The following is a 27,706-nucleotide window of genomic DNA, read 5'->3' as shown; positions in this document are numbered from 1 at the left end:
CACCTGTGCTTTTGGGTTTGGATGTTGTTCTATCATTAAGACAAAAATAATGTTTTGCCATTAAGTGAGAAATTCACTGAGCCAAAAGAGCACTTCTTCAAGACAGTTTTTATTTTTAGTACAGTTTGCACAACAACCTTCTTTTATAAAGAATAATTTTAGAATCCTGTACACCATTTTTTTACTAAATTACTTATCTGAAGGTCTGCATTTTATGACAGATTTTAATTTAAACCAAAGTACCAAAAATTTGCGAAGTTCTTCAATACTTCTTTTCACAGCTTCTTCCCCAATGATGATGTATCATACCCCACAGCTACATGTTACCAAACTTCATGGAGATGCAGGACAAGATGTATCACAAGCAGATGAGTTGCAACTGAGAGCCCTAAAAGGTCAATCTTGCAATCTGCTAAATAGTTTTTGTAGAATGATCATCCCCTTTGGAGTCTGTGCATGACAGTATTAAAAAAGAAAGTGATTATTGACAAACCGTCCACCCACGTGCCAGAGATTATTTTCCTCTGCAGTATGTATATGTCTGACAGAGGTCCTCTGCTGAGGAATAACCAAAAAGCCAACTCAAAGTACAGTTTCCCTGACAACACCAATAAGACTGTGAGGCCGTTCATGTTCTGCTCTTTGGCTTCTCCTCTCTGCCAACTGCTCTCCCTCTGTGGTGAAAGTACTCAGGTCACCACAGCTCTCCAGGTACAGCAATCCAGGATGCAGTCTGAAAGGTAACACACGGACTCTCAATGACATGGCTTGCTGGGCAGGTGCCATCACCTTTAAAAAAAAAAACAAAAAACAAATAGTTTAAATCAGTTTTGTTTTCAGGCTCTTCCATTAAAATAGTTTTTTACCCAACTAGGAAGAAGCTAGTTGTAGTGCTGTCTGTTATGTTTAAAGAATAATTTTAAAAGCTATGAAAACCCTAGAATTTGCCAAGGAGGCATGGAAAAAGCAGTCCTAGTTGGGAAAAGGAATGGGGTAATTTTTTGTTTTGTTGTTGTTGTTTGTGGGGTTTTTGGTTTGGTTGGTTTGGTTTTCCCCCTCAAAGCTGCACAAGAATTCTCTCAGTCCAACCTATGGCATATCTGGTATTGTTTAGAAGAAACCTAAATGTTGCTTCCTTGCAGAAGCCACTGAAGTGTAAGAATGTTCAGGCCTGTGTGATAAATTAAATTCTCATAAGAAATCTTTTTTCCTCCTGTTTCTGTCAAATTTGTTAAGGCTTTTGTTGCCTGAAGGCTATGGTGGGAAATCCCACTTTATTCACAGAGCCTAATGACACTGACACGTTTTGCATGAGAACCCAAACCAAAACCAGTTGTCATAGCAAATCACTTGTGCTATGCATGAATCAATTAATCTACACAAATGGTCTGTAAGTTACCAAGACATTTGATGAAGTCTGCAGTGTCTGAAACTTCTGGATATTCATTCCGTTAATGTAAGCACGTATTTTCTATTTTCTGCTTTTCTTTCTTTAGTACTAGGTCTTATTTTTATCCTGGGAGCCAATCACAAAAAAAGTTGCTTCTAGTGGGTTTACATAAAAATTTCCTTGCCAGCCTCCATTCCTTCTGGTTTGTAATAGCAAATGCTTATTTATAACATCTTCTCCCTCTCCCCTGCCAAACTCGGTATGAAATGCTGTCATGTTATTTACAGTTCATGATTCCTCCACAGAAGACTGACTCAGTTTTTAAATACACATATACTCTGTCTTCTGGCTGATAAAGCAAGAAACATCACAGCCTCTCACACACTCCCCTACATGAAACTAAAGCACTGAAGGAAGCCAGTTTGGTCCAAAAACTCTGACACACAGACTGGCAAATGTAAACCTATACTTCCAAACCAGGGGCAGTGGGTTTCCACATTACCTGATAAATATAAGTAATAAATCTACCTGCTCAAGGAAAGTGGCACTGGTGACAGCTTCTGCCATATGTTTCTCATCTGATTTTAAAACAGATTTGATATTTTCCACCAGGTCATGTATGTCTGGGCTCATGCTGGAGGACTGCTCAAGGATCCATGCCACACGCCGTTTAGTGTCCATATAAGACTTATAGTCTACCAGAGATTGGGGTCTTCCCCTCAAAGCTCTTGCTTTTGAACTCTTACGCAGGGTGACAGCATTCAGTGGATTTAAGTCATTGAGTGTTGCAGTTTCACAGCTGAGCACTGTCCCTGAAGACAAACGAAACAAAGCAAACAATCCACAAGGTTCACAGTATTCTGGAGATTTCACTCCTGATTCAATGAGGATGCAGTGCAGTTTAACCACGTAAAACTACAGTCTGGCATGGTCAGGGTGGTATGGAAGGCTCAGTATTGGATTTACACAAAATGCCTGTAAAATAGTCATACATAGCTATGGCTGAGTGCATATCACATGTCCAAGAGTCTGGAGGGACACTTTCCCTGTGGAAAGCTCTTTGTCATTTTGTGTACACTGGTTCCTTTCTCTTGTTTCTGATCTGAAGAGACCTGAAATGCATGTTGAGTGTTTATGTAAACATAAAGGCAGAGGGCTTTTATGATCTCTCGTAAACTCTTTGTAACTTTTAGTTATTAGCAGTCAAGAGGACAAGTTATAAAATACTGAAAATAACTACCTGTCAAGCTGGAAGCTAGTAATACTACAAAGTGCAAATTCAATGGAAAAAGGAAAACAAACCCATACCAAATACTCAAAATTACCTTGCAAGGACTAAACAAAAGGCAATACAGAATCAATTTCACTGCCTTTCATCCAAATAAAAATTCACTGCCTTTGGTGTAAACAAGTTATCAGATTTTGACCCCATTAAAATGAAAAAAAAAAACAAACTAAAAAAACCAGAACTGCACCTACAGATTGTACAAGAAGCACTTTAATGTTGGCTTCACACCAAAAATTGCCAGGAGGAGATGCAAAACTTCCCAGCAAGAAGAGCAACTTCCATTGTTGCAGTAAGTTCCCTTCCTGCAGCACTCATGACTAACTCTCAGATCTACTGCTGAACAGACCTAACCTCACTAACACTGGGCCTAAAGCTTCCAAATGCTTCTGACATGGAGCCTCTCTACAGCAGAAACACTCTGCTTTCACAGCTGTGAATAGGCTCTGTGTCATGTAGCTATTGCTTCAGCAGCAGATTCTCTGGGCTGCTGTGGTGGAAGTTGATAAGAGGAGAAGAGAAAGCACATGATACAGCAGGGCCATGAAAACATTCCACAAAAACAGCAAGTGTAATCCACATAGGCATGCTCCCAGTATCCAGAGTAAATGGCTGTTACTAAAATGCCCCATTGGCACTTAGATTTTGAGTGCTGGGATGTATCAGCAGCTACTGTGGGAATTCCAGTAGCCTCTAGTGAAAACTTCAAGACCCCTGACTGGTGTGTGTTTCAAGACAGCCAGGAGTACCAAGGACTCTGTAGTCACATTAGCAGTTTTCCCACTTACTGAATTAGATCACTAACACCAAAGCAGTTTCATCAACTCTCCATTATGGGTTGTATTGAGATTTTGGGTTTGTTTGTTTGTTTTTTTTTGATGGTATGAGAATTGAGAAAAGGGGAGCAAATGTATAGGCTAATACCTATAATTACCTATAATACCTAATACCTACAAGCCAATTTTGCTTTAAATGTCTCACATTGACAACTGCACTTGTAAGATCTTAGATGTCAGTGCACTGAGAAATCCTGTGTGCTCTCCCTCCACATTTTCCACCACCCCTCCCTTCTACCCACGCCTGGCTACAGACCCTGTGCCTAGATGTGAAAACATAAAGAGCAGCAAGACTAAGGAGTTAGGTGGAGAAGGCTTGGCAAAGCAAAAACTACTGTAATGTAGGTACTCTGTTGGGAGACAGCAGCTGATTTCTGCAGGTACTAGGTTCAAGGTACCAAACTTCTGAAGAGTGTTCTTTTAAAGAGCCATTACACAATCACTGACAGAAAAGGGAGTCACCTTGAGGCAGCTGGCAGTGCAGAAGCACAGGATCACTTTTAGATCGTTTCCGCAAGGGATCGAAGGCTCTGCTGTTCACTCCTGCAGGCACACAGCTGGCATTTGAAGGGGAAAGACTCACTCTGCTGGAAGGCTCCTGAGTTTCTTCAGCTGGATAATCAGGAACAGAAATGTAAAAGTAGTCAAAATAAAGCAAATCTCTAGAAGCTGTTATTAGACACTTATTTTTTTCCCCATCCCACCTGCAAATCTGTAATGACTGGACACAAAAGTCTAGAGGTGCACATATGTGCGCACAGACCCACATATACTGAACAGTAACACTGGTCTAAACCCTGTTTAAATGTTTGCAAAAACCTGTACTGCCTTACGCAACTGGAGTAGCAAAAGACTACAGTCTAGTTCAGCCTAGAACAAAAATCACCTTAAACTACCTGGTCAGAGAGAAGAGAGCTACAGCTTTACTGGAGAAAAACTAAATCTCACAGAGCCTCAAATCTTCCTGCTTATAAGCAGCTGTACCAAGATATGACAGCATATGGCCAGAGACGTCGGTCACCTTTTGCAATTAGGTAGCTTGTAAATCAGTCACCAGTCCCTAAAAAGGAGTTAAAATCTTTACTTAAGTATTTTCCTGGATTCTTGTGATATGTTATATCCTTCCCACTCCTCCTTTTCCTAAGAGTGAAATTATATGCTGCAATTTAATGAACAGGACAGGACGAAGCTCCGTACATTTCTCACTAAGCTTGGTTCTGTACCTCCCTCTGATGGCACCTGGCATATTACAGAAAACAATTTTCTTGCTCATGCAGGAGTTAAAGAATTTGTAGTGGATTGCCCCTGGCTGGATGGCAGACACCCACCACGGCCACTCTATCACTCCCCTCTGCAACTGGACAGGGGAGAAAAAATACAATGAAAGGCTCATGCCTTGAAATATGGACAGGGAGAGATCACTCATCAATTACCATCACGGGCAAAACAGACTCAGCTCAGCATTATTAGCTGAATTTATAAAAAAACAAGCAGGATAATGAGAAGTAAAACAAATCTTAAAAACACCTTCCCCCAACCCTCCCTTGGGCTCTATCTGCTGCCCTGCAGCGGCGCAGGAATGTGGGTTATGGTCAGTTCATGACACGTTGTTTCTGCTGCTGCTCAGTGAGAGGGGTCCTTCCTCTGCTCCAGCATGGGGCTCCTCCCACAGGAGACAGTTCTCCAGGAATTTCTCCAGTGTGAGTCCATTCCACAGGCAACAGTTCTACATAAAATGCTTGCACACACTCGGTGTGTTACTTTGGAAAAGTCGTTCGTTTGGTACTTTTAAAAAATTATGAACAGGTTAATGAACTGATTTCATGATCTTACGATAATTCTTAATAATGTTAATGTTTCAGATGTCATTTTTCTTAATAATGTCAGTGTTTCAGAGAGATAATTGTCTTAAGGTGGTGTGTACTGGAAATGTATACACCTAGTTTGTGATGATATGGAGCATCTACTAAGCATTTCCTGCCCCCAGGAAAAGGTTGTGATACCATGATGAGTTTTTGCCTTTTTTATATACCTTTTATATACCCTTTTATATAGCTTTTATGTATCCCCAGTGCTTTCAGCATGCATACTTGTAATTCCTTAAGCCTGATAACTTAGGATAGTCCTAAGATTCCATTAAGCCAGGAGACCAAACATCCTGGAGGCCTGGCAGTTGGAGGCCAGAAAGTCCTACGCTATCCTGAGAAACCAAGGTCCTCCCTAGAACACATCCTGTAAACTAAGATAGGCCCATCCAGGGGAGAATTCCTCAGGATGGGGAGATATCACGCTATTCATTTAAGCTTCTCATTGGGGAATCTTTGATAGATATGCTAATTTGCAAGGCCTATATATTGTATACGTGATCTATCGTGTGTGCATTTCAGTGTGCATTTCGGCGCATTCCACCTGGACAAAGTGGTGCACCTTAAGGATCCTTAAATGAATACTGAGGTAAAAACCCCTTTTCCCTTAAACCATGTTTGGTTCTTAATTTTAAGACCAGGGAAAGGCAACAGTTGCATGCCTGCCTACCTCAGTCAGCAAGGAAAGTCCCATTCTGCTTGACAGGAGTGATTATGAAGTCAGTAAAACAATTTTAGCTGGCATAAAGAAGCTTAGAGCTCCTCCTGCAGCCAGCAGTCAGGATTCCCCTGGCTCTGCTGGCAGAGTAGTGCACAGCTTTAACTTCTGTCGGGAGCTATCCTCAGTTGATCAGCCCTGATGATGCCAAGGGAATCACAGCATCACACACAAATGCCCTGGCATGACAGCCTGCCAGCATAAACCGAAAGTTCAAGTTTTATTTATAGACTGCTACACTGCACCAGCTGAGACAGCCCATAGACTACCTCTACCACAATTCCAGCTAAGTCCCCATTTTGTATTTCCCTCCTGCTGTGTGCCCAGCAGGCAGCTCAGTCCCTCACAGTCACTCACTCTTCCCCAGTGATATGGGGAGGAGAATTGGAAGGACAAACCTGGCAGAATTAGTGGGCTTGAGATAAGGACAGCCAGAGGTGGGGAGAAAAAAACCCAGCAAACTCAAAGGAAAACAAGTGATGCAGGAGCAATCATCCACCACTAGCTGACTGGTGCCCAGGCAGTCCCTGAACAATGACAATGCTGAAGAACTCCCCCCAGGTCCCAAATCCAAACCAGCACAACAGGCTGCTATGAAGAAAATTAACTCCATTCCAGCCAGATGCAGTACACCTCCTCAGATTTAAATAAAGGAAGAGATATTACTTAGTGTATTTCTTTTTCTTAAATTTTAGGGAGTCTTTCATCTAGAAGAAGCAGTGTTATTTTTTTTTTTAAGAGGCTCACTTTCTTTTTTTATCCAAATTTAACAGGCAGACTAATAATTAAGCATCTCTTTACAGACCTCTTTATTAAAAAAAATACTGGACAAACCAGTTAAAATGATGGAGAGGAGGGTACATTTTGCCATACATGCTCAAGTAGGTCTAATTCTTGCAAAGGAAGTTTTTAAATACAAATGTCTCAAACAATGTCTCATCAGAGCCTTTTTTAAAACAAAATTAAACTAAACAGAAGAGAGACTTTCCTGACTGTCCTTCACTGCAGGTGCATTTTCTATGCTATTTTTCTTGTTTCCCTTTCTCATAACTTTAAGCAAGTCACCACGTACCCTTGTTTGATAACCTATTTTTGTTTGAGCTCAAGAAGCTCAGAGAAAGTAACAGGATGTTTACCAGTAAGAAAGCTTTGACAAAGAAATCCAGTGGAGCTGTAGCAAAAGGTTTCATTCTGATTATCACACCTGGTAAGGCACCAGAAGCATCCAAGTGCTTGTTTTCAGAGGTTTCAGGCAGACTGTCAGAGTTTAAGGGGACTTTGACAGAGTTGACATTTGGCTAAAGTCTGATTTTACGCAAACTCTTTTTTCCCCTGACTCCACATAATAGGAACAATTTCAACTGATGCAGTTCAAATCAAAGTTCTTTTCTAGTTTGATAAGTAGGTTGGGAAAAGACAGGCCACAATCAAATAAAACTTTTATAAAATAAAAATAAATAAATAATAAGTTTTCCCCTGGCTCCAGCCTTCTCTCTTGTGGTGTGAATATTGCACACGAGACAATCTTGCCATAACGGCCAAGTTCAAACAAAAATTGGAACACATTTTTATGGGATGTACTGGAAAAGCTGGAAGCTAATAAAGCACACATTGCAACAAACATAAGGCAAAAACCAACTTGGAACCATAGGTATGGTTTTCTAAAACAGGGCAGAGCAAATCTTGATGTGGTGTCTAAGAGTAATTTAGCTATCTCCTGTACCAGGATGCAGAAATTATTAAGCAATTCCTCCAGTCCAAGCTGGATAATGGAGTAATTCCCAGTTTAGCTCCACACGGTATAGCAGTATTCTATCCTTTTCCTCGTTTTACAGCAGCAAAATGTTAAGAGGCACCAACACATACACTAAACAAGTGGAAGCACTGGAGCTGGACATCTTCTCTTGCAAAATATGGATATAGTGTCAAAAACTAATTGTAGGTTACTAAAAAGGAAATATAAGTTTCTTTTGTATCTTATCTGACAACAACTTTTTATGCTTGTAAACATTTTCAATACTAATCCTTTTCCCACTGCCCAAAACAATCATGATTCTGTGTCTCTGGCTCGCAGTATGGTGTCTTGTCTTTCAAAGAACTAATAATGCTGCTGCTACATTAAGTTGTATGTGTTGGATAGAACATTCTAGAACAAACTTTAAAATGTACTTTTTACCTTGAGAGGACTGCCTGTCAGTCACTTCCCCTGAATCAACATCTTCCATGCCATTTATTTGAGGTTCGCCTCCCTGGAATAAAATGCAGAGTTGAAAAATCAGAAGTCACCATCTTTCCCTGGCATTTCCCTAAGAACTGCAACATCCACCTTAGAAATTGAACACTTTTTCTTAACTGCACAGAGACTGTGTGATATGAGTTTAATTCCACGGCAAAATCATGGCCAGTGAATGTCTAATATTAATGTTCATCATCCAAATCAGTCAATTTTATCCTACCCAGTGTTTTCTGGGAAAAAGTACCCATCTTTTGAAAACACCAGTAAAAAGGGATTGCCAGTGATGGCAAAACCTTGACCTAGTCCCCCATGGGAGGAGTGCAGGTACATAAGTGAAGTAAAGCAAGGAGGTCTTTTAGAATAACCAGGAACAGGTGTACTCCACATTGCTTCCTGCTCCTTCGCTCATGCCTGGGCAGTTTTCCAACTGGACAAAACTTTTCAGGTCTAGAGGTAAGTGATTAAACTCTTTGGCGAAATTTACATTTGTAATCAAATGTATCCTCCTGACTTACATTTACTATGCTTCAGTGCAACCTCTCTCTTACAGTAGAAAAAAACCAAATCAGACTTTAAACTCCGATGGCCCCTACCGGCTCAGAGCTGTTTGAGCTCCATGCAGTTTCATAAGGTGGAGGTGGGTCCAGACGGCAGAACACTTCAACCCCTTTGATTCGTGTTCCATAAATATAGGGCAGTGAAATCACGTCAGAGACAAGTGTGCTGCAATAAATAACATGGAGCAAATCTGTCAGTAAGGCTTTCCAGCTGCAGAAAAACACCTTCTGCTACCAAACTCCACTGGCTTTTCTGTGCCAGTTCAGATGTTGGGATCTTAAGTCACAGACAATGGACTCGCCAAGGTCTGCAAGACATTGTCTCGGAAGATGGCAGGGAACTGCTCCTTAGGATGTGGCTCTCCAGTGTGTTCCCCAGAGTTCAAACATCTTTGGGCAGTACTGGGCCTAGGAACCCATTTCAGTTTTACTTCAGAGATTCAGTTTTGTTACAAAAGATTAAAATACAGGTTGTCACTCAAAATGTGACAGCCTAGCTCTGAGTTCTGTGAACCACTGAGTTCTTAATTATAACCTAAATTCAAGATACTTCTGATGTTTTATGTTCAGATACAGCTGCACAGAAAAAGCCAGATTCAAAGTAAAGGCTGTTTTTGTGATGATGCAGAAATATTACGGTTGATCGATTCACAAAGGCTTGCATGAGGCAAATGCACCTCATGGCTGACCTTACTCCTCAGTTTCCAAGGAGCTCTCTGAAACACAGCAGAAATCCTGAAGACCTTTTGCTGCAATATCCTTCTCTTAGGAGATAGCTCTGAGAAGGAAGAAAACAGAACAATTCCTCGAGAAACCTTAATTTTGATAAACATATATTTACATTACCCCAGGAACACTGTAACAAAGTGTGATGGTCAACAGCAGAACTGGCAAGAAGACCTTGCCCACACAATCCTCAGAGAAGTCTGTGACTCAAAACATCTCAATTCTTCTCTGGTTTGTTTGGGGTCTTTTTAACATTTTAGTTGCTGATTTGGTGCTGAGGCAGGAACCTCAAGCAACACACAGAAACCCACATTTTGCTCTCTGGACTTCAGTAAGGTTTACGGATATCACTAGTGGATGCAAGGCAAGTCCTTCCTCCCAGAATTTAGGGCTTCTCTGGACACTGGCTGCAGGGAACAAAGATGACTGTGAAATTTTTTTTCTCGCAAGCTCAGAGGAAAGGGTAGAATGATGGAAATACCTATGGAAGACTGCTTGCACAGACAGGAAAAGAATAAAACTTTCAAAATGAGAACCTGGAAGCCCTCTAATGAAAGGCTTCTGTGAAGGCAATGGAGGTAATGCATGGAGAAATCTGAGGAATGGAAAGCAGGTATTTTGATAGCTGGCCATTGTCTTTTTTAGCCTTAAAAATGGGGAAAATAGAACACATTAAATTAATTTTTAACTACCATCTATTTCATCTGTTCCAAAAGGCTTCAGAATAATTTTGGAATATGATGGAGATGGATGCTCCATTGATGTTACTTCTTCACATTTTCCTAGTATGTTCATGCTGAACTTACATTCAACATAAGCCACAAAATTATACACATTTTGAATCTTAGTTTTGTTTCTAAACATGCCTGATCTGGCCTATCCAGTTCAGTCACACCTTGATAATTAATGCTATGTTCAACAATTACGTTAAAACTTATTACAGAACATGCAACTAGAAGAGCATTCCCTTGAGTCCCTTAATTACAAAAGTCATTTCCAGGATGTACCCAAACAATACTTTAAACTGAACAGAGGTATATTTCTAGGCCCTAGGCAATTGGTTTGCTGCCCTACATGCATCGCCTCCTCCCTTAAATGTATGTGTCTGTGACACTTCCACAGAATCACAGAATATCCTGAGTTGGAAGGGACCCACACGGAACAAAGTCCAACTCCTGGCAAACTTCGCGTTTTGTTTTTCACCTGGAAACTCAGCTCTAACTGTTTATGTTGTGCCAGCCCTGAAAAATAATGTAACTGCTATTTTTTAATGTATGAAATAAGAAGAGCAGAAGTAGGAATTGACCAGACATTGTAGTGCTAGTTTGGGTTTTGCCTGCCATTAAATAAGACAAATGTAAAGGTTTCCCACAAGTAGAAGAGCAAACCAATTGGCTTTGATAGCTGGGCCTCTGACTTTTCAATTTAAAGAGTGGCAGAGAATGCCTACCCACTCCAAAGATGTCCTTGGAACCAGTTTTGATGCTTTTCAGGGCACGTATCTATCTTGGAGTTTGCAGATGGGGGCTCACCTCCCTGGATGTAGTTCCTGTCACATCCCCCTGCACACAAAGCTTGGGATGCAGGGACCACCAAGCTCAGCACAGAAAGCCAGGGCACAGGTGCTACACAGAGTTTAGGACACAGTCTGGGAGGAAGAAGTGTGGGGAGACTGACTGAGAAATGGACACATCCCATCTCAGCCACTCTGCAGGATCCAGCCTGGGCTGAGTCATAATTACTCATCTTCCAAAAACAGAAATTACGCCTGTCTGTTGCTTTAACTTCTGCATTGCTGTATAACTACCCAGAACACCCTGAAACAAGTAGCCTGACTTCAGAAATATGTCATCTTCACTTAAATGTTACTATCAACAAGTTTAGGTATCTACTCAATTTTAGACCACAGAAGCCTTAAATACTGTTCAGCAGCTCCTCCTGTGCTTAATAAAAAAAAATAAATAAATACTGCTGCTGAGGAAGAGATAACCATCTAGAATGACATGCTAGACAAAGAACAACTGGTCCATTTTAAAGCAGGGGAACTCTGAAAAGCATGTTTCAATAAATAATTTTTTTTCCAAAGAGATCATTACACATTCCGTTCTGTTCTCATGAGCAGATTGAACCAAGACTGATATAGGAGGCTTTTAGTAATATTTTGAATTCAACTACAGTCTCTGGTGTTTCAGAGGACCTGTTCATTGTAAAGCCTATTGTTGTGCCATGTTATCATTTTCTAGGCAATCCCAGGATCTGTAATTACCTCTGCCAGGAACACACAGTCTTCAAAACCATGCATGCTATTCCTGATGAGACAGTGAAATAAACTAAACAGTCCTGTACACAGCGAAAAGGAGGAATTTTAAACAAGAGTCACGCAGTCTGCTTGAGCACTGTAATACTTTATGTATAAATATTGTATGTTCAGAACAGAATAATGCAGCCCCACCTGAGTCATAAAGCCAACCTGCGAGTTACTTTGAAGAGCATATATCCACCTGCAGGGTAAGGGATTACTTGGCCAAGCAGTGCAGTCAAAACATACCCTTCAGTCAGCCCTAGCAGCTCAAGAGGGAGAAGGGGAATGACTCTGGCAGGAAGGTCCATGGGGGAACACCACTCATGGTCTCTGGCTGTGTCTGGCTTCTCATTGCTGCCCAGAACTGCTCCTGACAGCATCATGTAAGTTTTCAGCTGTGCCAAACAGCAGTATTTCTCTTACCCAGAAATGGTTCCTACAGAATCTAAACCCAAACCCACAAAACTTTACCCCTTACCCACACTGTATTTATGCTGTCTTCAAACAAATGTGCTTCTTCTTTTTTTTTTTTTCAATCTCCCTAAAATCACAAACCTTTTTCACCAGAGAAAATAGTCTTAAAGAAAAAAGATTAGACAGTGTTTCGAAAGACACTAAAAGAAAGGAAGAGAGTGCACAGTTTTACCTGTTACTTGTTTGTGGAGTACAAGAATTAAGAGTTGCAAAATAGGAGGGAGGTGGGACAGGTGGGACAAAATCATCAGGATCCAAAATGTGATCTTGGTCTTCAATCTGAGATTCATCCTAATCAAACAAAACTTCTGTTAAAACCCTTCTGACCTATAAATACTGCTGAACTGTGTAATCTATTAATACTGTTTGCAACACTCTTTATGGCAGGCAATGCCTTGTGCTCACTTACTATGCAGGATCTTCTTGATGCAAATATCTGTAAGTAATGCAGGGCAGCCGCTAAGAAGCAGACTGTGGCGGTGACAGCATTCAGGACACTAAGAGCTAAGAGAACTTTCTGAAGAATATGAAGATTATTGAAATTAAAAAATTAAATAATGGTATCTGTAAATGTAAAAACAGTAATAATAATAATAAAGAATAATAATAATAGTAATAAAATAAACAAAACTAAAACAAATAGAGAAAACACAGGGATGACCATGGCAATTACTTCAAAGAAATGTATGGGATGAAGTCTTCAGCACAATCTCCAAGATGAGTAATTTGCAAAAGCTCATTTTACACTATTTATTGTCCTGACAGAGAGACCCAGAAGGGTTTAATACAGCTCAGATGTGATTTATCCATCTATTCATCCAAGAATTATAACCTTCCTCATAACTTTTCTGTGGGAAATCCAGATTCAACATGATCGCCATTAAAGAAATGTCAAAGTTCTTTTATATTTGAAGATGGTGTTGGTTGGGTGCTTTATTTCAGCAGTTTGTAAGCCAAGAAGGGCTGAGAAGTGCAAAAGTCCAATGAAGGCATCAAATAATTAGCTAAAATTTACATCATATTTACCTCTGTAATCTTGTCTGGATTCAACTGTAGTTTTGGTTGCACTACGCACGAAAAAGGGGCAAGAACTGCTTATTGGCTCAGCAGTGCACTGGTCAAAACCCAGACATGAAGAAAACTCCCCACATGTTACAGAACCATGAAGAGCTTCTGACTAGTGTGGAAGACCAGAAAAACAACAGAATTTTCCCCAGTAAACATGGCAATCACTTCAGCTCTGGACTGCTGCACGAGCACCGATGCTATAAAAGCAGTCCTACTGCTGTGTGTGCAGGGTACCTTGAGAAGAAGGTGAGCAGCACTGCATGACTTCACATGGTATAGCTTCAGTACAGCCTCTACTTCTGTGCATTCAGCGAGATGAAGTTCTTCACAGCAGAAACAAATCTTGTTCTCATCCATATTCATCTTTAAGAAACAAAACTCTACTTTTAATTTGGTTTATGCAGTATTTTTACCTGTATAATATAGGTAATATATTATATACATTATATATATAATATATATAACATATATGTTATATATGTTACATATAACATATATGTTATATATATTTTATATATATATATATATAATGTATTCATATATAATATATATTTTATATATATATATAATACCTAAACTAAACCCATGACCACAGAGCAGACTGGAAATACAGAATCATATAATTGAACAGTTTGGTATGCCGATGATTCCTGCATTATAAAGCTGTATTATACACACTCCTTATTTGAGAGAAAGCATTATGGCTAATGCATTAACACATTTACAATTGTTAGTATATTGTTGTAATCATAGTTGCAATGATTACTAAGTCATTTTATTATCTATGCTCCTTCCAATGCATAGCAGCCTAGAAATTATTTCTCTGCTTGTTGTGTAAACCACTTTATATGAACTGTACATATTTTCTTTGGTTCACGAATATATCTTGCATTCCTGTGGATGGAATGAAACACAAAACTATCATTTCAACCCAGTCAAATCGTTAATAGCCATATCTGTACACCACTGTTGTTTGTAATTTCCACTTTCAAATGAATCTTGTTATCTTAGTTTTCAAAGTAGAAATTCAATGTTTCCATATCTAGAAATAATTGGCGTTTTAGCTGTCAAACTCTAGAGTCACAATGTTGGCACTCTTCCACCTACAGAAGCCACCCTACAAAATAATTAATGATTTCAGGAATGTCTTTTTGCTGTACCCTGTACTACAACCACAGACAGCTCAGAAACTCTGGCAACATTTGACCACCTCATCTGGGATATCATACAATTCTCAGTGTGGCTTTGGTATAGTGATACCGGGTGAATCTAGATTGCCAAAGGTTTGTAATCTCGGACTCTCACTGCAGTACACCTACTGGCATGCCAAGGAACCAAAAATAGCTTTCCTGAAGAAATAAATAAATGAAAATAGATATTCAAAGATCTTTCCATTAACCCACAAAGTTCTTCAAGCTTTTACACACAAGTGATCATCACCAAGTGACCCTGTATTGTATCCTTAAATTTCAATTATTCCACATTTTCCGGTTCATAAATAGTGATTCTTCTATTTCTCATGACAGCCACTTGAGAAAAATCTTTGCATTCTGGCCTGTGTTGTACAGATTGCTTCTTCCTCAAGTAGAAGTGTTCTGAAAAGCTAGAATGATTTGATCTACCTTATTTTTTTCCTCACATCTTCTGCTGTAAGGTATCAACACAAATGGTCCTCACCAAGTGAGGCAAAAGAGGAAGAACGATCCCATCGACAGATTACAACAGACTGAACATTTTGTAGGTAGCTCACCATTAGCCACCATTACTCAGGCTTCTTCCAACAGTTTATATTTGTTACATTACTACAAAAATCCTTTATGCTAGTTCTTAAATTACTTGCAACTCTGCATCAGGATACTTTGTGATCTCAGCACAGCAAGCTAATATGCCACAATGAGAAGAAATCAGTGTAAATCAGTATGTGTGCTCACCAAATCGCATCTGGGTACCCCGGACACAAATTGAATGCCTTGACATCCTAGTATTAATCCAGTCAAGTTCAGCAGAACACAGATCATAGACAGCAGAATAAAGAGGTTAACCTGGAACAGCAAAACAAAGTTAACTGCAGTGGGCACAGGAACCCAACCCAAGGAACTCATGACAGTGCAAATCCCACTCACAAACTGGGAATGCTGGGAAGGACACTTGGCTTCTTTTTCAAAACTGCCCATGACTTCAGTGCCCCAAGGTGTCTTAACCTATTCCCAAAAATCTTTGTCTTCTCTCTCTTTATTCTGAACTAGTTATGCAGAAATAAAATATATGCAACTATTGAAAATGTCAGTAACAATAGACCAAGCAACTAAAGGCTCTTCTGGAGTGCAAAGTATGATCTGCAAGTCACCCAACTTCCACTGTGCTTCATACTCTTCCACTGGGTTTAGCTCTCAACACATTCAGAACAGTAAAGAAACCAGAAGAGGAAGAAACATCTTAAGCCAACATTCACTCTGCACAGGATTTCCAGAATTACTTTGCAGCACAAATAAATGAAAAATATTTGTCCCAGTACAGTGAGGACAAAAACACTTAAGAGAGTTTAGCTATATGATAATATTTCCTCTTGGCTACTAAAACCAAAATATTTGTAAATCAGATAATACTTTCAGATTTATAAGTCACCTGAAATCGAGCAATGAAAAGAGTAACAAAATACCTGAAAAAAGGACAAGTGGAAGCAGTAGATAAAATTATGTCTTGCTTTGACCTATGCCCTTACAATCTGTGCATACATAACATCGGATATGGATTTTGAACATACGAAAGGACCACCCCTGTCTCTGTTCATACAGGCAAAAATATTCTTTACTTCAGGAGAAGATGCTAGGGATAAGACTACTACTTCAGAGAAAAATAAAAATAAGATTCCTCCTTTAAGCATTCAATCCTACAAAGCAAGTATCTGATTCTTAATGTCCTAAAGAATCTTCGTTAATAACAATCTGCTCACTCATATTTCTTTGTATCAAAATGGTTCGAATTACAAAAGCAGGACATAACAAAAAAACAGAGGAAGAGAAGGACACTATGAGGGACATGAGTCCAGCTTTACAGGAGATCCAGCAACAAGGACTTCCTAAACACACGAAGAATAACACCATGGCCTTCCAAATAAATTTAGCCGATGTACCATGGTTAGCTACCTGGAATCTGAACCAGAAATAGGTAACAGCTGTTGCACAAATTATGTTCCCATTTTCTAAGGTTCAGGGAAATATACACCCGGGAATGGATAAGAGCCAAAGTGCATTACTCTGCAAGCTAAATTCCTCAATTACAACGTTACTACTCATTACTAGTTTGACCATAACATTATTCCATAAGGTAGATTTTAACCCCAAAAACCCCCAATAACTGAAGTAGTTATTACTAAATCTCCAAAGAGGACTGGGACATCTTTGTGGTAGACATACTAAGAACAAAATAATTTATAAATTATTAGAGGAAGAGTATTTTTTCCTAGCTTTGTACTAATACAAAACCAGAGATAAGACGGTTTTAGTTCTAGAAAGCACTCTGAGTGTCATTTGTTTTTCCATACAAACACAGGATCTCATGATTTTTTTAAAATTAACTCCCTGCTCAGCACATAAATGAATCAAACCCATTTCTTATGCTTTTATATAAATCATCTCAGTTACTCTTTTGACAAAAACTACTTTGAGAAAAAGAAAATTGGTACACACGGGTATTGCATATAAAGAAAACTTTTCAAGTGGGTTCAACACAGGGCACTGACAATTAGAAATTAACCAGTTTTGCAATTGAAATAGAAGCTGTTCCAACATAAAACATCTTTACAGCACAAATCTCATTAAATTATATTAAGAAAAACAAGAGGTGTATCTGTCCTTTTTCAACTGATGAACAAATGGAGAAAAAAAGTTACGTGGCCAAAGTAAAGAAAGATTAAAAAGAAAAAAAGCAGCAAATTCACATTTAAGTTGTCTCCTTTGGTACAGAAGCTGCAACAGAAATTCTGCCTACAGCTATACAAAAAGTTACAGTTAAAATACAGACCTTCAATTCAAAATTTTGAAAAACAACAAAAAAATTACAAATATTTTTCTTTAAAAATGTCAGAAATCAAAGAACAAAGAGGAAGAGAAGGAACATTATCGTAAATATGCAAAACAAGTATGATAATTTCTGCATTTATGTTCTAATAAATTCTACTATGAGTAATTATAATCTTGATCTGATTTTTATTGTACGTATAGTGTATTTTTGACTGAATAATCCAATATTCAGAAAATCCTGCCAAATGAGCAGAAGATAAGAATAATTCCTCTACATACAATCTAAAACACTACCATGATCTGAACCATAACCACAAAATTCTCTACCACATATCTGACAATGGAAAATACATTGTACTTGACTGTCAAGAGAAAAAATCCTTTTTCTTTATGCTCCATCACTGGTCAGCATTTTTACACAATCACTGAGATTGGAAGGGACCTCTTGAGACCATCCAAATCCAATCTCCTCCTCAAGCAGGTGGCACAACAAGGGGGTTGGAACCGTAACATCCCTTCCAACCCAGACCATTCTATGATTTTATGACCTATAGCAAGCTGTTGAATATAACGTTCAGATGGTTTTGACTGTCTCTACAGGTAACCTACACCAGTTTTTGGCCATCATAACAGTAAAGAAGTCATCCTTCATGTTCAGATGGAATTTCCTATTTTCTCAGTTGTGCTAACAGCCTCTTCTCCTGCCAGTGAGCGCTACAGAGAAAGGTCCAGCTCCCTATTGTTCGTTCCCTCCCATCAGCTATTTATAGAGATGCAGGAGATTCCCATTGAGCCTTCTCTTCTCCAGGCTGAGCAACCACAGATTTCACATCTCTCCAGGTGTGGGAAGGATCACATCCCTCAACCTGTTGCTAAGTCCAGCCAGGACACCACTTTGCCACAAAGAGCACTTTGCTGTCTCATGGGCAGCTTGTTGTCCACCAGGATCCCCAGGTCTTTCTCTGCAGAGCTGCTTTCCACCGAGCTGTTCTCTATTGTGTACTAGGACAATTTCCCTATACAGGCAGGACTCTGCACTCCCCACTGTTGAACTTCAGGAGATTCAGCGCATTTCTTCAGCCTGTCCTGGTCCTTCTGAATGGCAATATTTAGAGTACCAGCCATTCCTCCCAGTTTTGCACCGCCTGTGAACTTGCTGAGAGTGCACTGGGATCTACTGTGCAGAGCATTCACTTCAGTAGTACTGGCCCCAGTTTCCACCCTTTGGGCTCAAGACTGCTGACTGGCCCTGAGCTGGCTCGGCTTTTGCCACTGATCACAACCCTCTGAGCTCAGCCATTCAGCCACTCATTTGTCCAATCAAACATGTATTCTGTCAGCTTATTTTGTTACAAATACTCTCCTGCAGATGCAAATTTAAACATCAACAGTCAATTAAACAGGGGTTACACTTTATCCCAGTGACAGAAGATCCTACCCAGAGGAGAGACGTACTTCTCAACTTTGAAAAAAACAGAGAAAGGCAAACATGGTATTTTAAAAGCCTAAACAGAGGTAACAGGTCTTAACTGCAGTTATAAAAATGGAAACAACTCAAATTATGGCTTTAGCTTGGCTCACAGCTTCATCTTCAGAGCACTAGATACACATGGACTGTGAACAGCTGCAGAAAGCTGCGAAGAATCTTCATATGAATTAAACTACACAAAAGCAAAGTGTATTCTATTCATATTTGCTAATGTCTTGCATGTACGATCTCTTCCAGGTAAAATAGTATCATCAGGCCCTTTGAGGACTCCAAGGAAGAATAAAGTTGCATAGTAAAGCTCTGGCACTATCTTTCATTCTGCAAGGGGAAGCTGCTTCTTGTGCTGCTGCTGCTGCCACTGAAGCAAGTATCTAATGTCAGAGAGGAACTGTTTTCACTCGAATATGCACACGCAGGACTGATGCCCAAGCAGGCACTTAAAGGAAAGAACAAACAGTTGTTTCACAATCATCAACTCTTATATCCGTTTACATACTTTATAAATATCCTGTAGAAAAAAGTAAGTCAGTTTATTAAGTGTCCATATGCACAGCAGCAAATAGCAATAATTAAAACTCAAGGGACATTACTAGAATTTTGGCAGTTGTGAGAGGTTTTTATTGTACCATATGGAGACCCACAACACAACTGTCAACAAAGGAAGGCCCCACAAGAAAAGGCTACTTAATTAATTTAATTTTAAAAGTCACATATTCCAAAAGCAAAATTAAAACATCTCAGGTATAAGACAAAAGCTATTGCAGCATAAAAATGGCTATAAGCCTCTAATGGCTTTTCATACTCTCAAATTTAAAAGCATATTTCTATTTGCTTATACTGACTTTAAAACCTTAGTGTAATTACCGCTTCTTGACTTAATGCTGGAGTCCTAAATGTGAGCACAGAGGTTAACACTGAACTATTTCACTTCCAACATCCAGGGAAAAAAGATACTGCTACAGTAATTCTCACAACTTAAATGACTGCTCATTATAAAATACATGGCTAGGGAGACACTGTTTTTCAGGGTTAGGGACATGATATGCAGCTTCTGTTCACAGTGTTTTATACTGTTGCTGGCAGAGCTAAAATTTAAGAATGTCACCAGAACTACGTGTCTCGGTCTATACATTAAATTTTGGCTAAATTCATGAAAATCTGTCAAGGTGCAGATATCATAGCAGCAATCAGCCCTAAGAAATCTTTATTTAAAGTCTTCCAGGACATACTTTTCTTTGCATTAAAAATTTCAATTAAATACAAGGTTTAACACAAATTAATTCTTCAAAAATTTTCAAGGTTACAAATAAAGGCTAAATTTCATAAACTTTTCTGTTTTCAACGTAATATCTGTAAATATTTTTCATAAGCCAAAAACATTAACACTTTTAACTTGAAAGTGTTTCAAATAAAATTTTCAAATGCTTATGTTACCACACTGTAAACCATGAGAAGAATCTGGACTGAATGACTCATGCTGCACATGCAACTCTGACTTTTCTGTCAAACCCCTCAAAGCTTTACATGAAAACAGGTAACATTTATGAACACAAAAGCTGCCATGCTAGCAAACAACAAAAGCATGCAGTGCTTGATGTAGCTGAAAGCCAGAGTTGCATTCAACCAGCCTGTATGTTTTTTGATTTCTCGATCCCATGCATTTTGCAGGTACCAAACTGCTCCCCAGTTCTTGAAGCTGCAGCAGTTGAACTCTGCACAGTACAACAGGCTGGTGTCTTGTTGGATGCTGGCACTCCTTTCCCTTTCATTCAATCACAGCTAAGTCTCCTTTTAGCAAGGAGAGCATCAGGAAGAGAGATGCTTAACTTGAAGTCTTTGTTTCAGCTGGTGAAAAAAAAAACCAAAAGCAGAAAGAAACACAACCAGAGAGTCACCTAAAAAGCGCTCTACAGAATTGCAACTAATTTGTACACAACTGAAAGGAAAGGATGCTTCAATAGCTAAGGGCTTCTGCATTCAGCAAAGCATGTACGGCACCTGGCAACTCCTGGGAATGCAACATAAACTCAGATTAGTCCAGACTGACATACAAGTAAGGACAGAGGCTATAACAGCAAGCATGACCTGTCAAAGATGTGAGCTGCCCTCAAAACATACACAATCAAACTAACAATGGAGAACCGATGTACTTTCTGAAAAAATTTAGGTTCCTTCAGTTAAAAATAAGATTTAAAGCTGTGTGAAAGGAAGGAGCTTAGGAGCAGAGAGGAAGGAACCAGGTTCTAAGCATGGAAGCCCAGAAAGGTTCAGAGTCAATACCCAAGTAACTTGGAGGGGCAGGTGGTGGTGAGTTTCCCTTTCTCCATTAATACATTTGGACAGTCCTGAAGAAGAAGTAACATAGGATCATAACATCTCCAAGATCATCAAGTCCAGTGTTAACCCAGCATTACCTCAAATTAAAATCAGCTTCAAAGCACAAGCATTAAAAACTGACTTCCAAAACTGATTGACAACAGATATTCAGAACAGAAATTCCTCAAACACCTAAAACTAAGGAAGGATTTCAGAATCTGGACTTCTCAGCATCTGTACTGCTCAAGGCTAGGCCTCCCTTGCAAAAATGTCCTTCAAAAGATGTGACTGTAGCTTGATTTTGCTTTGCAGTACCCTGTCTCTCAGATGTATTATTTATCTGGTATCGTCCCACACTGGTAATGTAGCTGTAAAACAGCGCAGGTGGCAAAACCCAAATGTGGCTCTCCATTTTATTTACTAAAAGGTCTTATCACAGCCATCCCTCTTCATGGCTGTTTTTTCACAGATGGTGCTACTAAAGGTACACTACATCTGTAACCAATGTGTTTCCTTTCCTTTCTCCCCTCCAAGGGGAAAACAAGAGTGGCTGAAACCATCCCAAGCTCCTTTTTCACAGCATTGCAGCCCTGTGCTTTCTGCAAGCATCAGCAGCACCAGAATCTTGCTGTCACAGAAAAAAAAACAACACTCTGGTTGTTTTTCTCCATGACCAAGGCCTTGGATCGAAGTGGCAGCCATAGACAGCCTGACCCTTCAGAAAAACCCAAACACAGATAGTGAGAAACCATCACTGGGACTGCTAAGGCCTTACATAAGGAATTAAAAGGGGAGGACAGTCACAACTGAAAAAAGGATATGTTTTAGTTCTGAATGAGTTTTTTAGTTTTACTTATGAATGTCATAATTGTAAGTCATGACTGTGTAATGATTCTCATTGCTGAGACCTTTAGGAAGCTTGCTTTTACAGTTCATGTAATTGTGCATTCTTCATAACTCCCTAGAGAAAATGTTCAAGTTACTAGAGGGTAGACAAAATAGATATTTGCCCAACATAAATATGCTCACAGAAACTAACAATCTGTCCTTGACAGACTGTAGATAGTTTAAGGCATGATTTCCTTACCCTCATGAAGAGTTTAATTTTTTTTTCACATAGAATATTTCAGTTGGAAGGGACCCACAACAATCATCTAGTTCAACTGCCTGACCACTTCAGGGCTCACCAAAAATCAAAGCCCAGTATTAAGTGCATTGTCCAAATGCTTCTTAAACACTGACAGCTTGGGGCATCAACCACCTCTCTATGACCCTGTTCCAGCGTTTGACTGCTCTTTCATCAGAAATGCTTCCCAGCGTCAAGGCTGAGCTAATCTGGCTAGAAAAAATGAAACTTCTATAGAACACACATACAAATAAGAAAAAAAACCCAAACAACTTCACAGAATCACATAATCATAGAATAATTATGGCTGTAAGAGAGCTCAGGAAAACTCCTGTGTATCCTCCTATTCAAAAGCAGGGTCAACTATGAAACCATGGCAGGCTGCTCAGGGCTTCAATCAATTTCACATCAGAAACTTTCCCATCTGCCGCACAGTATCCCAGGGCCATCTCCTTCAGCATGTGACCATTCTAAAGATAATTTGATATAAAAGAAAGAAAAAGAAGAGTTTGGTGCTTTCTATTTTAGTAAAATTAGGAAAGGAAAATAAAATTTATACAAAGGAGAATGTTAAAGAGTGAAAGAGCAACAACAGACAAAAGTAAACAACAGCAACAACATGCTACAGGAACAGCACAGAACACAGGCAATACCAACACAGGAGTACTGTGCAAGCCTTAGGCAGCTTGAGACTGATAGCATGTACATTTATCTGGATGAAAATATGGCCCTTCCAGACTGGGAGTCTCTAACACCGGGCTCCTCTCTATAGCCACAAAACTCCTAAAAAATTTGCCTGTGTTAACCAATGCACACTGAGAAATGACAATGCATGTTGGGGGTGCTGGTCAACAGCCAGCTGAACACCAGCCAGCAGTGTGCCCAGGTGGCCAAGAAGTCCAATGGCATCCTGGCCTGTGTCAAGAACAGCATGGCCAGCAGGAGCTGGGCAGCGATCACACACCTGTACTGGGCACTGGGGAGGCCACAGCCCAGGTCTGTGCTCAGTTCTGGGCCCTTCACTTTAAAAAGGACATTGAGGGGCTGGAGCGTGTCCAGCGAAGGGCAACGGGGCTCCTGAAAGGACTGAAGAACATCTCTCATGAGGGACACCTGAGGGAGCTGGGGTTGTTTAGTCTCAAGGAGGCTCGGGGGGGCCCCATTGCTTTTTGCAACTCCTTGAAGGGAGGCTGTGGTGAGGTGGGGGCCCGTGTCCCCTACTGTGCCTGCAGTGAGAGGACAAGAGGAAATGGCCTTAAGCTGAGACAAGGGAGATTCAGATAAGATACTATAAAAAGCTTTTTTGCTGTTAGGGTGGTCATGTATTGGAATAGGCTGCCCAGGGAGGTGGTGGAGTCACCATCCCTGGAGGTGTTCAAGAGGCATCTGGATCTGGCACTGGGTGATGTGGTTTAGGGGTTTAGGGCAGTTCTGTGTTGACGGTCGGACTTGATGATCTCAAATATCTCTTCCAACCTTGCTGAACCTATGATTCTATCCACAGCTCACACATCTAATCCTTGGTACTCCTCCCCGATACTCATGCGGATCGCAAAGAAGTGGTGCATAAAAATGAAACAACTGCCTTGGCCTGGAAAAAGTCTTCAGAAATGACAGTAAGGCAAAAAATTCCAAACAAGTAAACATAAAAAAACAAATCAACCAACGAAACTAAAAAACTCCCTAAACCCCCACACAAAAGCAACTCCAAAACTTTTTTCAAATCCCAACTCTGAGACATTAAGAGCCACACAGCTTCAGATTCCACTTACAAGCGGAAACAGCTTACACACCCTGCACATCAATCTACTTCACTCACAGCAATGCAGTGTCAACTGTATATGAAACTAACACAGGATCCTACTGTATGGTGTTAAGTTAGTTCTCAAACCCATTGTCAGAAACTAAAACACTACAACTAAGCTAAGATTTAGAACCATCCCCTTCATTTCAGTTCAAGCTGCACTGCCTCAGAGAACTAAATTACTTATTCTAAGCCAGCATTTTCTTACACATACAAAAACATAAAACCTGCTCTTTACATAACATTAACAATTCTTCCAGACACTTCTTGCCCTTACTGGAGATTTCATTCATGCACAAAAGAATATGGCCTTTCACGGTCTTTGACTTCTCTATTAATAATTACAATTCTACCATTTGAAAAGAAAGATTCAACATTACTTTTTAAAAGAAGAAAGGGGTGATTATTTTTTACCAATGACTATTAAATTAGGATCATTTTAATATAATTTCCTTACAAACTTTAATCCATACGTACCAAAAGCATCATTGGCCTCTTCCATGTTGTTAGCCCTAAGATTCCACATAAGATTGCCTACAACAGCAAAAAACATAGTGTCACCAAAAAGCAAATATTCAAAAAATGCCAGTTACACGGTTTTTATTACTCTTCTGATGAAAGTTACTTTGGAAAACTACAGCAATGTTGGGAAGATACAAAGACACACTTTAAAGCTGAGAATACCTGTGCTGATTAGGTTCTTCGCTCTTAAGAGCATCCTGTGAAATAAAAACTAAATTAAATCTGCTCGTTTCTTATTTTTTCCTCCCAGAAAAAAAGCATGGGGACAAGTAGTATGTCAGCAACTCCAACCTCCATGTTTGCCTTAAATAATTGCTTTCAGCCAATTGAGTACTTGTTCTCTGCAACATGGCTAGGCAAATCTAAAACCTGTCTCTTTCTTCCTCTCCCTCAATCACCACCTCAACACTTCATTAAATTCCTACTTCTTTCTTCTTGCTTGCTGACTTCTGACCACTTCAGTGAACCAAAAACCCAGAGCACGAACCCTACCAAAATCAATAAAGAGCACTAGAACTATCTCCCTGAAATTATTTGCTATTTAATCAGATGAATGCCAGTATCAGCATGAGAAAAGAAGTTAAAATAAAAAGCACATCCTTCTGCTACAGCAGTTGTTAGACCAAACTTGCTAAATCACAGAACCGAACCCTATGATTCTCTTTTTACCTTACAGGGCAAAATAATTAAGGAATGATAAAGAATTGCCATAGAACTGAAACAAACAGCATATCCGAATACCCTCTCACAGAAGAATGGGAACCCTATAAAGACAGGTAAATCAGTTTCTCAGCACGTCCCATAAATCAGCAAATATACTTTTAACTCACAGAACTTTGTGACTAAGCCAGTTGACACTAAGCTCCTACACTAAAAAGAAACAGGAAGACTGGAACAAGCAGGAAGTCATCCACTAGTATTTTTAATAAATCCCTTCTGTAACTTCATTCACTTGACATGATCAATCTAATCTAGCGTAACGTGCATATATGACTTGGCCAAAATACCTACTGATATCATCACTGGTGTTGCAAAACCACATACATAACTGCAGTTTCATAACAAAGTATTTTTTGACTTCTCTGACTACAAAATGGACACACGATTTTATAACAAAGCACATTAATACTGATGTAAGTAGCTTTTTTCTTTCCCTAAGTACAACAACTTTATTTCATTGCATCTGTTAAAGATAAGAAAAGAAAGTCTTTCTCAAAGTTTTCCTGACTTGCCCCTCATAAGTCAGAATATCTCATCTTTAATGAAAAGAAAACCAAACCAAAAAGCACCCAACCAGACACATCAATCCTAGCTTTTAATGGCATCTGCTTTTCTAGGTTGCTTCTGGGCTAAAATTTTCACTTATATTTTTACACCCAAAAGGTATTAGGTAACTTTTCTGAGTGTACTATTGTTTCAGAAATACAGTTAAAAAAGCCCAAACAAAACCAACACCCTTTTGATTATTGAAGATACTGAGTACCTATATCTTATATGTGCAATTTTAAAGCATTTTAAAAGCATAAGCATGGTTCTGTGTGCAGAATTCAAAGAAAGTCCATAAGTTACATATATTAAACTTCTTTTAACCTAGAGTAAGAAAGAAAAAAAAAAAGAAAGAAAGATCATAACAGAGATATCAAACGCAGACATTTGGATGGTCTGGATTACTACTCAGCCCCCAAGGATTGTGTACTTACAGGGATGAACACTGCATTATACAGATAAACAAGCACTCCTTGATCGCCAAACTACTGCACTGAGCACATTTCCACAGGTGGTGAACAATACTGGCAATTTAATTTAAATGTTTAAAGTGAGGGATAAGGTGATGCTGTTACACAGGCAGCAGAGGCTGAGCGGTCCAGTCCAGAACACGACCTGCTGATTGCTGGAGGGCCCACAAACTGGGACCAATCAATCTGACTCTCCTGCACTTGCTAACTTCTGCTTACTACTGCCTAGCTTCTGCAATACAAACTCTTGTATATATGAAGCTGTGGTTTAAAGAAGAGCCCAACAGGAGATGGAATAACTTCTTTCAGCACTCCTTACTAAACTCTCTTAAGTCCATCCATTTTTTTTCCCCAGGAACATCGCTGATTTATCTCTACATTATGCCTACGAGTAAAGGCACAAAGCACAAAAGCAATATGCTACATCTACATACACAACGACTTTTGAAAATCCTATTTCTGATCGCGCAAAAACACCGAGGTTTGTTTTTTTGTTGTTTTTGGTTTGGTTTGGTTTGGTTTTTTTCAGAAAAAATGCACGTCAGGAAATAAATCCCCTATTTGTTTGTCTCTACGTTTGTTACTCCGTTGGTAGCAAACGGGGGTACACATCTGCAAAGCAGTCAGCGAAAAGCCTTTACCCGCAGGCTGTTTCCAAGTAATCGCGGAGGAGCGGGATCACGCATCCCTCGGGACAGCGAACACCGCAGCTCGCGCGCACGCCGGGCCGGACCCCAGCATGGCGTGTCCCTGCCCGCGGCCGTCACTTACCGAGGAGCCGGCCCAGAGGGGACACGCGCTCTTCACCTGCGGGGCGCTGCTCAGCCACAGCGCCCCGAAGCTCAGAGCCACCAGGGCGCAGCCCAGGCCGGTCTGCAGCAGCCCCAGCCCGAGCAGCGGGCGGGCGGGCAGCGCAACCAGGGGGGACGGGCGGCGGCGCGGCGGCGCGCCCGGGCGGAGGGGCGGCGGCGAAAGGCCGGCGGCCGCGGCGGACAGAGAGCCCGACGCCGCCTGGGGCAGCGGGACGAGTCCCTGGAGGGGGCAGCAGGAGCCCGGCAGCACCATCGGTGGCGACGCGGGGGGCTCCGGCGGCGGCTCTCGGCGGGCGGCCGCTGCGGACGGCGGGCCGGGCCGGTCCGGGCGGGGCCGCCCCGCCGCCGCCCCCGTGCCAGCCCCCTCGGGCGCCGACTTCCTGCGGCGCTGCCACCGCCTCGCCTCCTGTCCCGGCTCCGCT

The 27,706-nt window shown here is 40.4% G+C and overlaps 1 protein-coding gene across 1 annotated transcript; it reads right to left on the bottom strand.

Moving 5' to 3' along the window:
* Positions 1-90: 90 nt before the first annotated feature.
* ENTREP1 (endosomal transmembrane epsin interactor 1) lies at positions 91-27,581 on the bottom strand. The gene is made up of 11 exons (XM_069002152.1): positions 27,244-27,581; positions 24,692-24,748; positions 15,389-15,499; positions 13,692-13,820; positions 12,799-12,906; positions 12,562-12,680; positions 8,924-9,053; positions 8,271-8,343; positions 3,974-4,123; positions 1,919-2,202; positions 91-789 (listed from the first exon to the last, which is right to left on the bottom strand). Exons 1-11 carry the CDS (start codon positions 27,535-27,537, stop codon positions 583-585), a joined length of 1,662 nt encoding a protein of 553 aa, XP_068858253.1. The 5' UTR covers positions 27,538-27,581; the 3' UTR covers positions 91-582.
* Between the last annotated feature and the right edge of the window lie 125 nt (positions 27,582-27,706).

Source organism: Aphelocoma coerulescens, assembly GCF_041296385.1.
Source record: "Aphelocoma coerulescens isolate FSJ_1873_10779 chromosome Z unlocalized genomic scaffold, UR_Acoe_1.0 ChrZ, whole genome shotgun sequence".
Classification (NCBI taxonomy): Eukaryota; Metazoa; Chordata; class Aves; order Passeriformes; family Corvidae; genus Aphelocoma; species Aphelocoma coerulescens.
The sequence above is the reverse complement of the archived record's forward strand: the minus strand, read 5'-3'. Positions and strand labels throughout refer to the sequence as shown.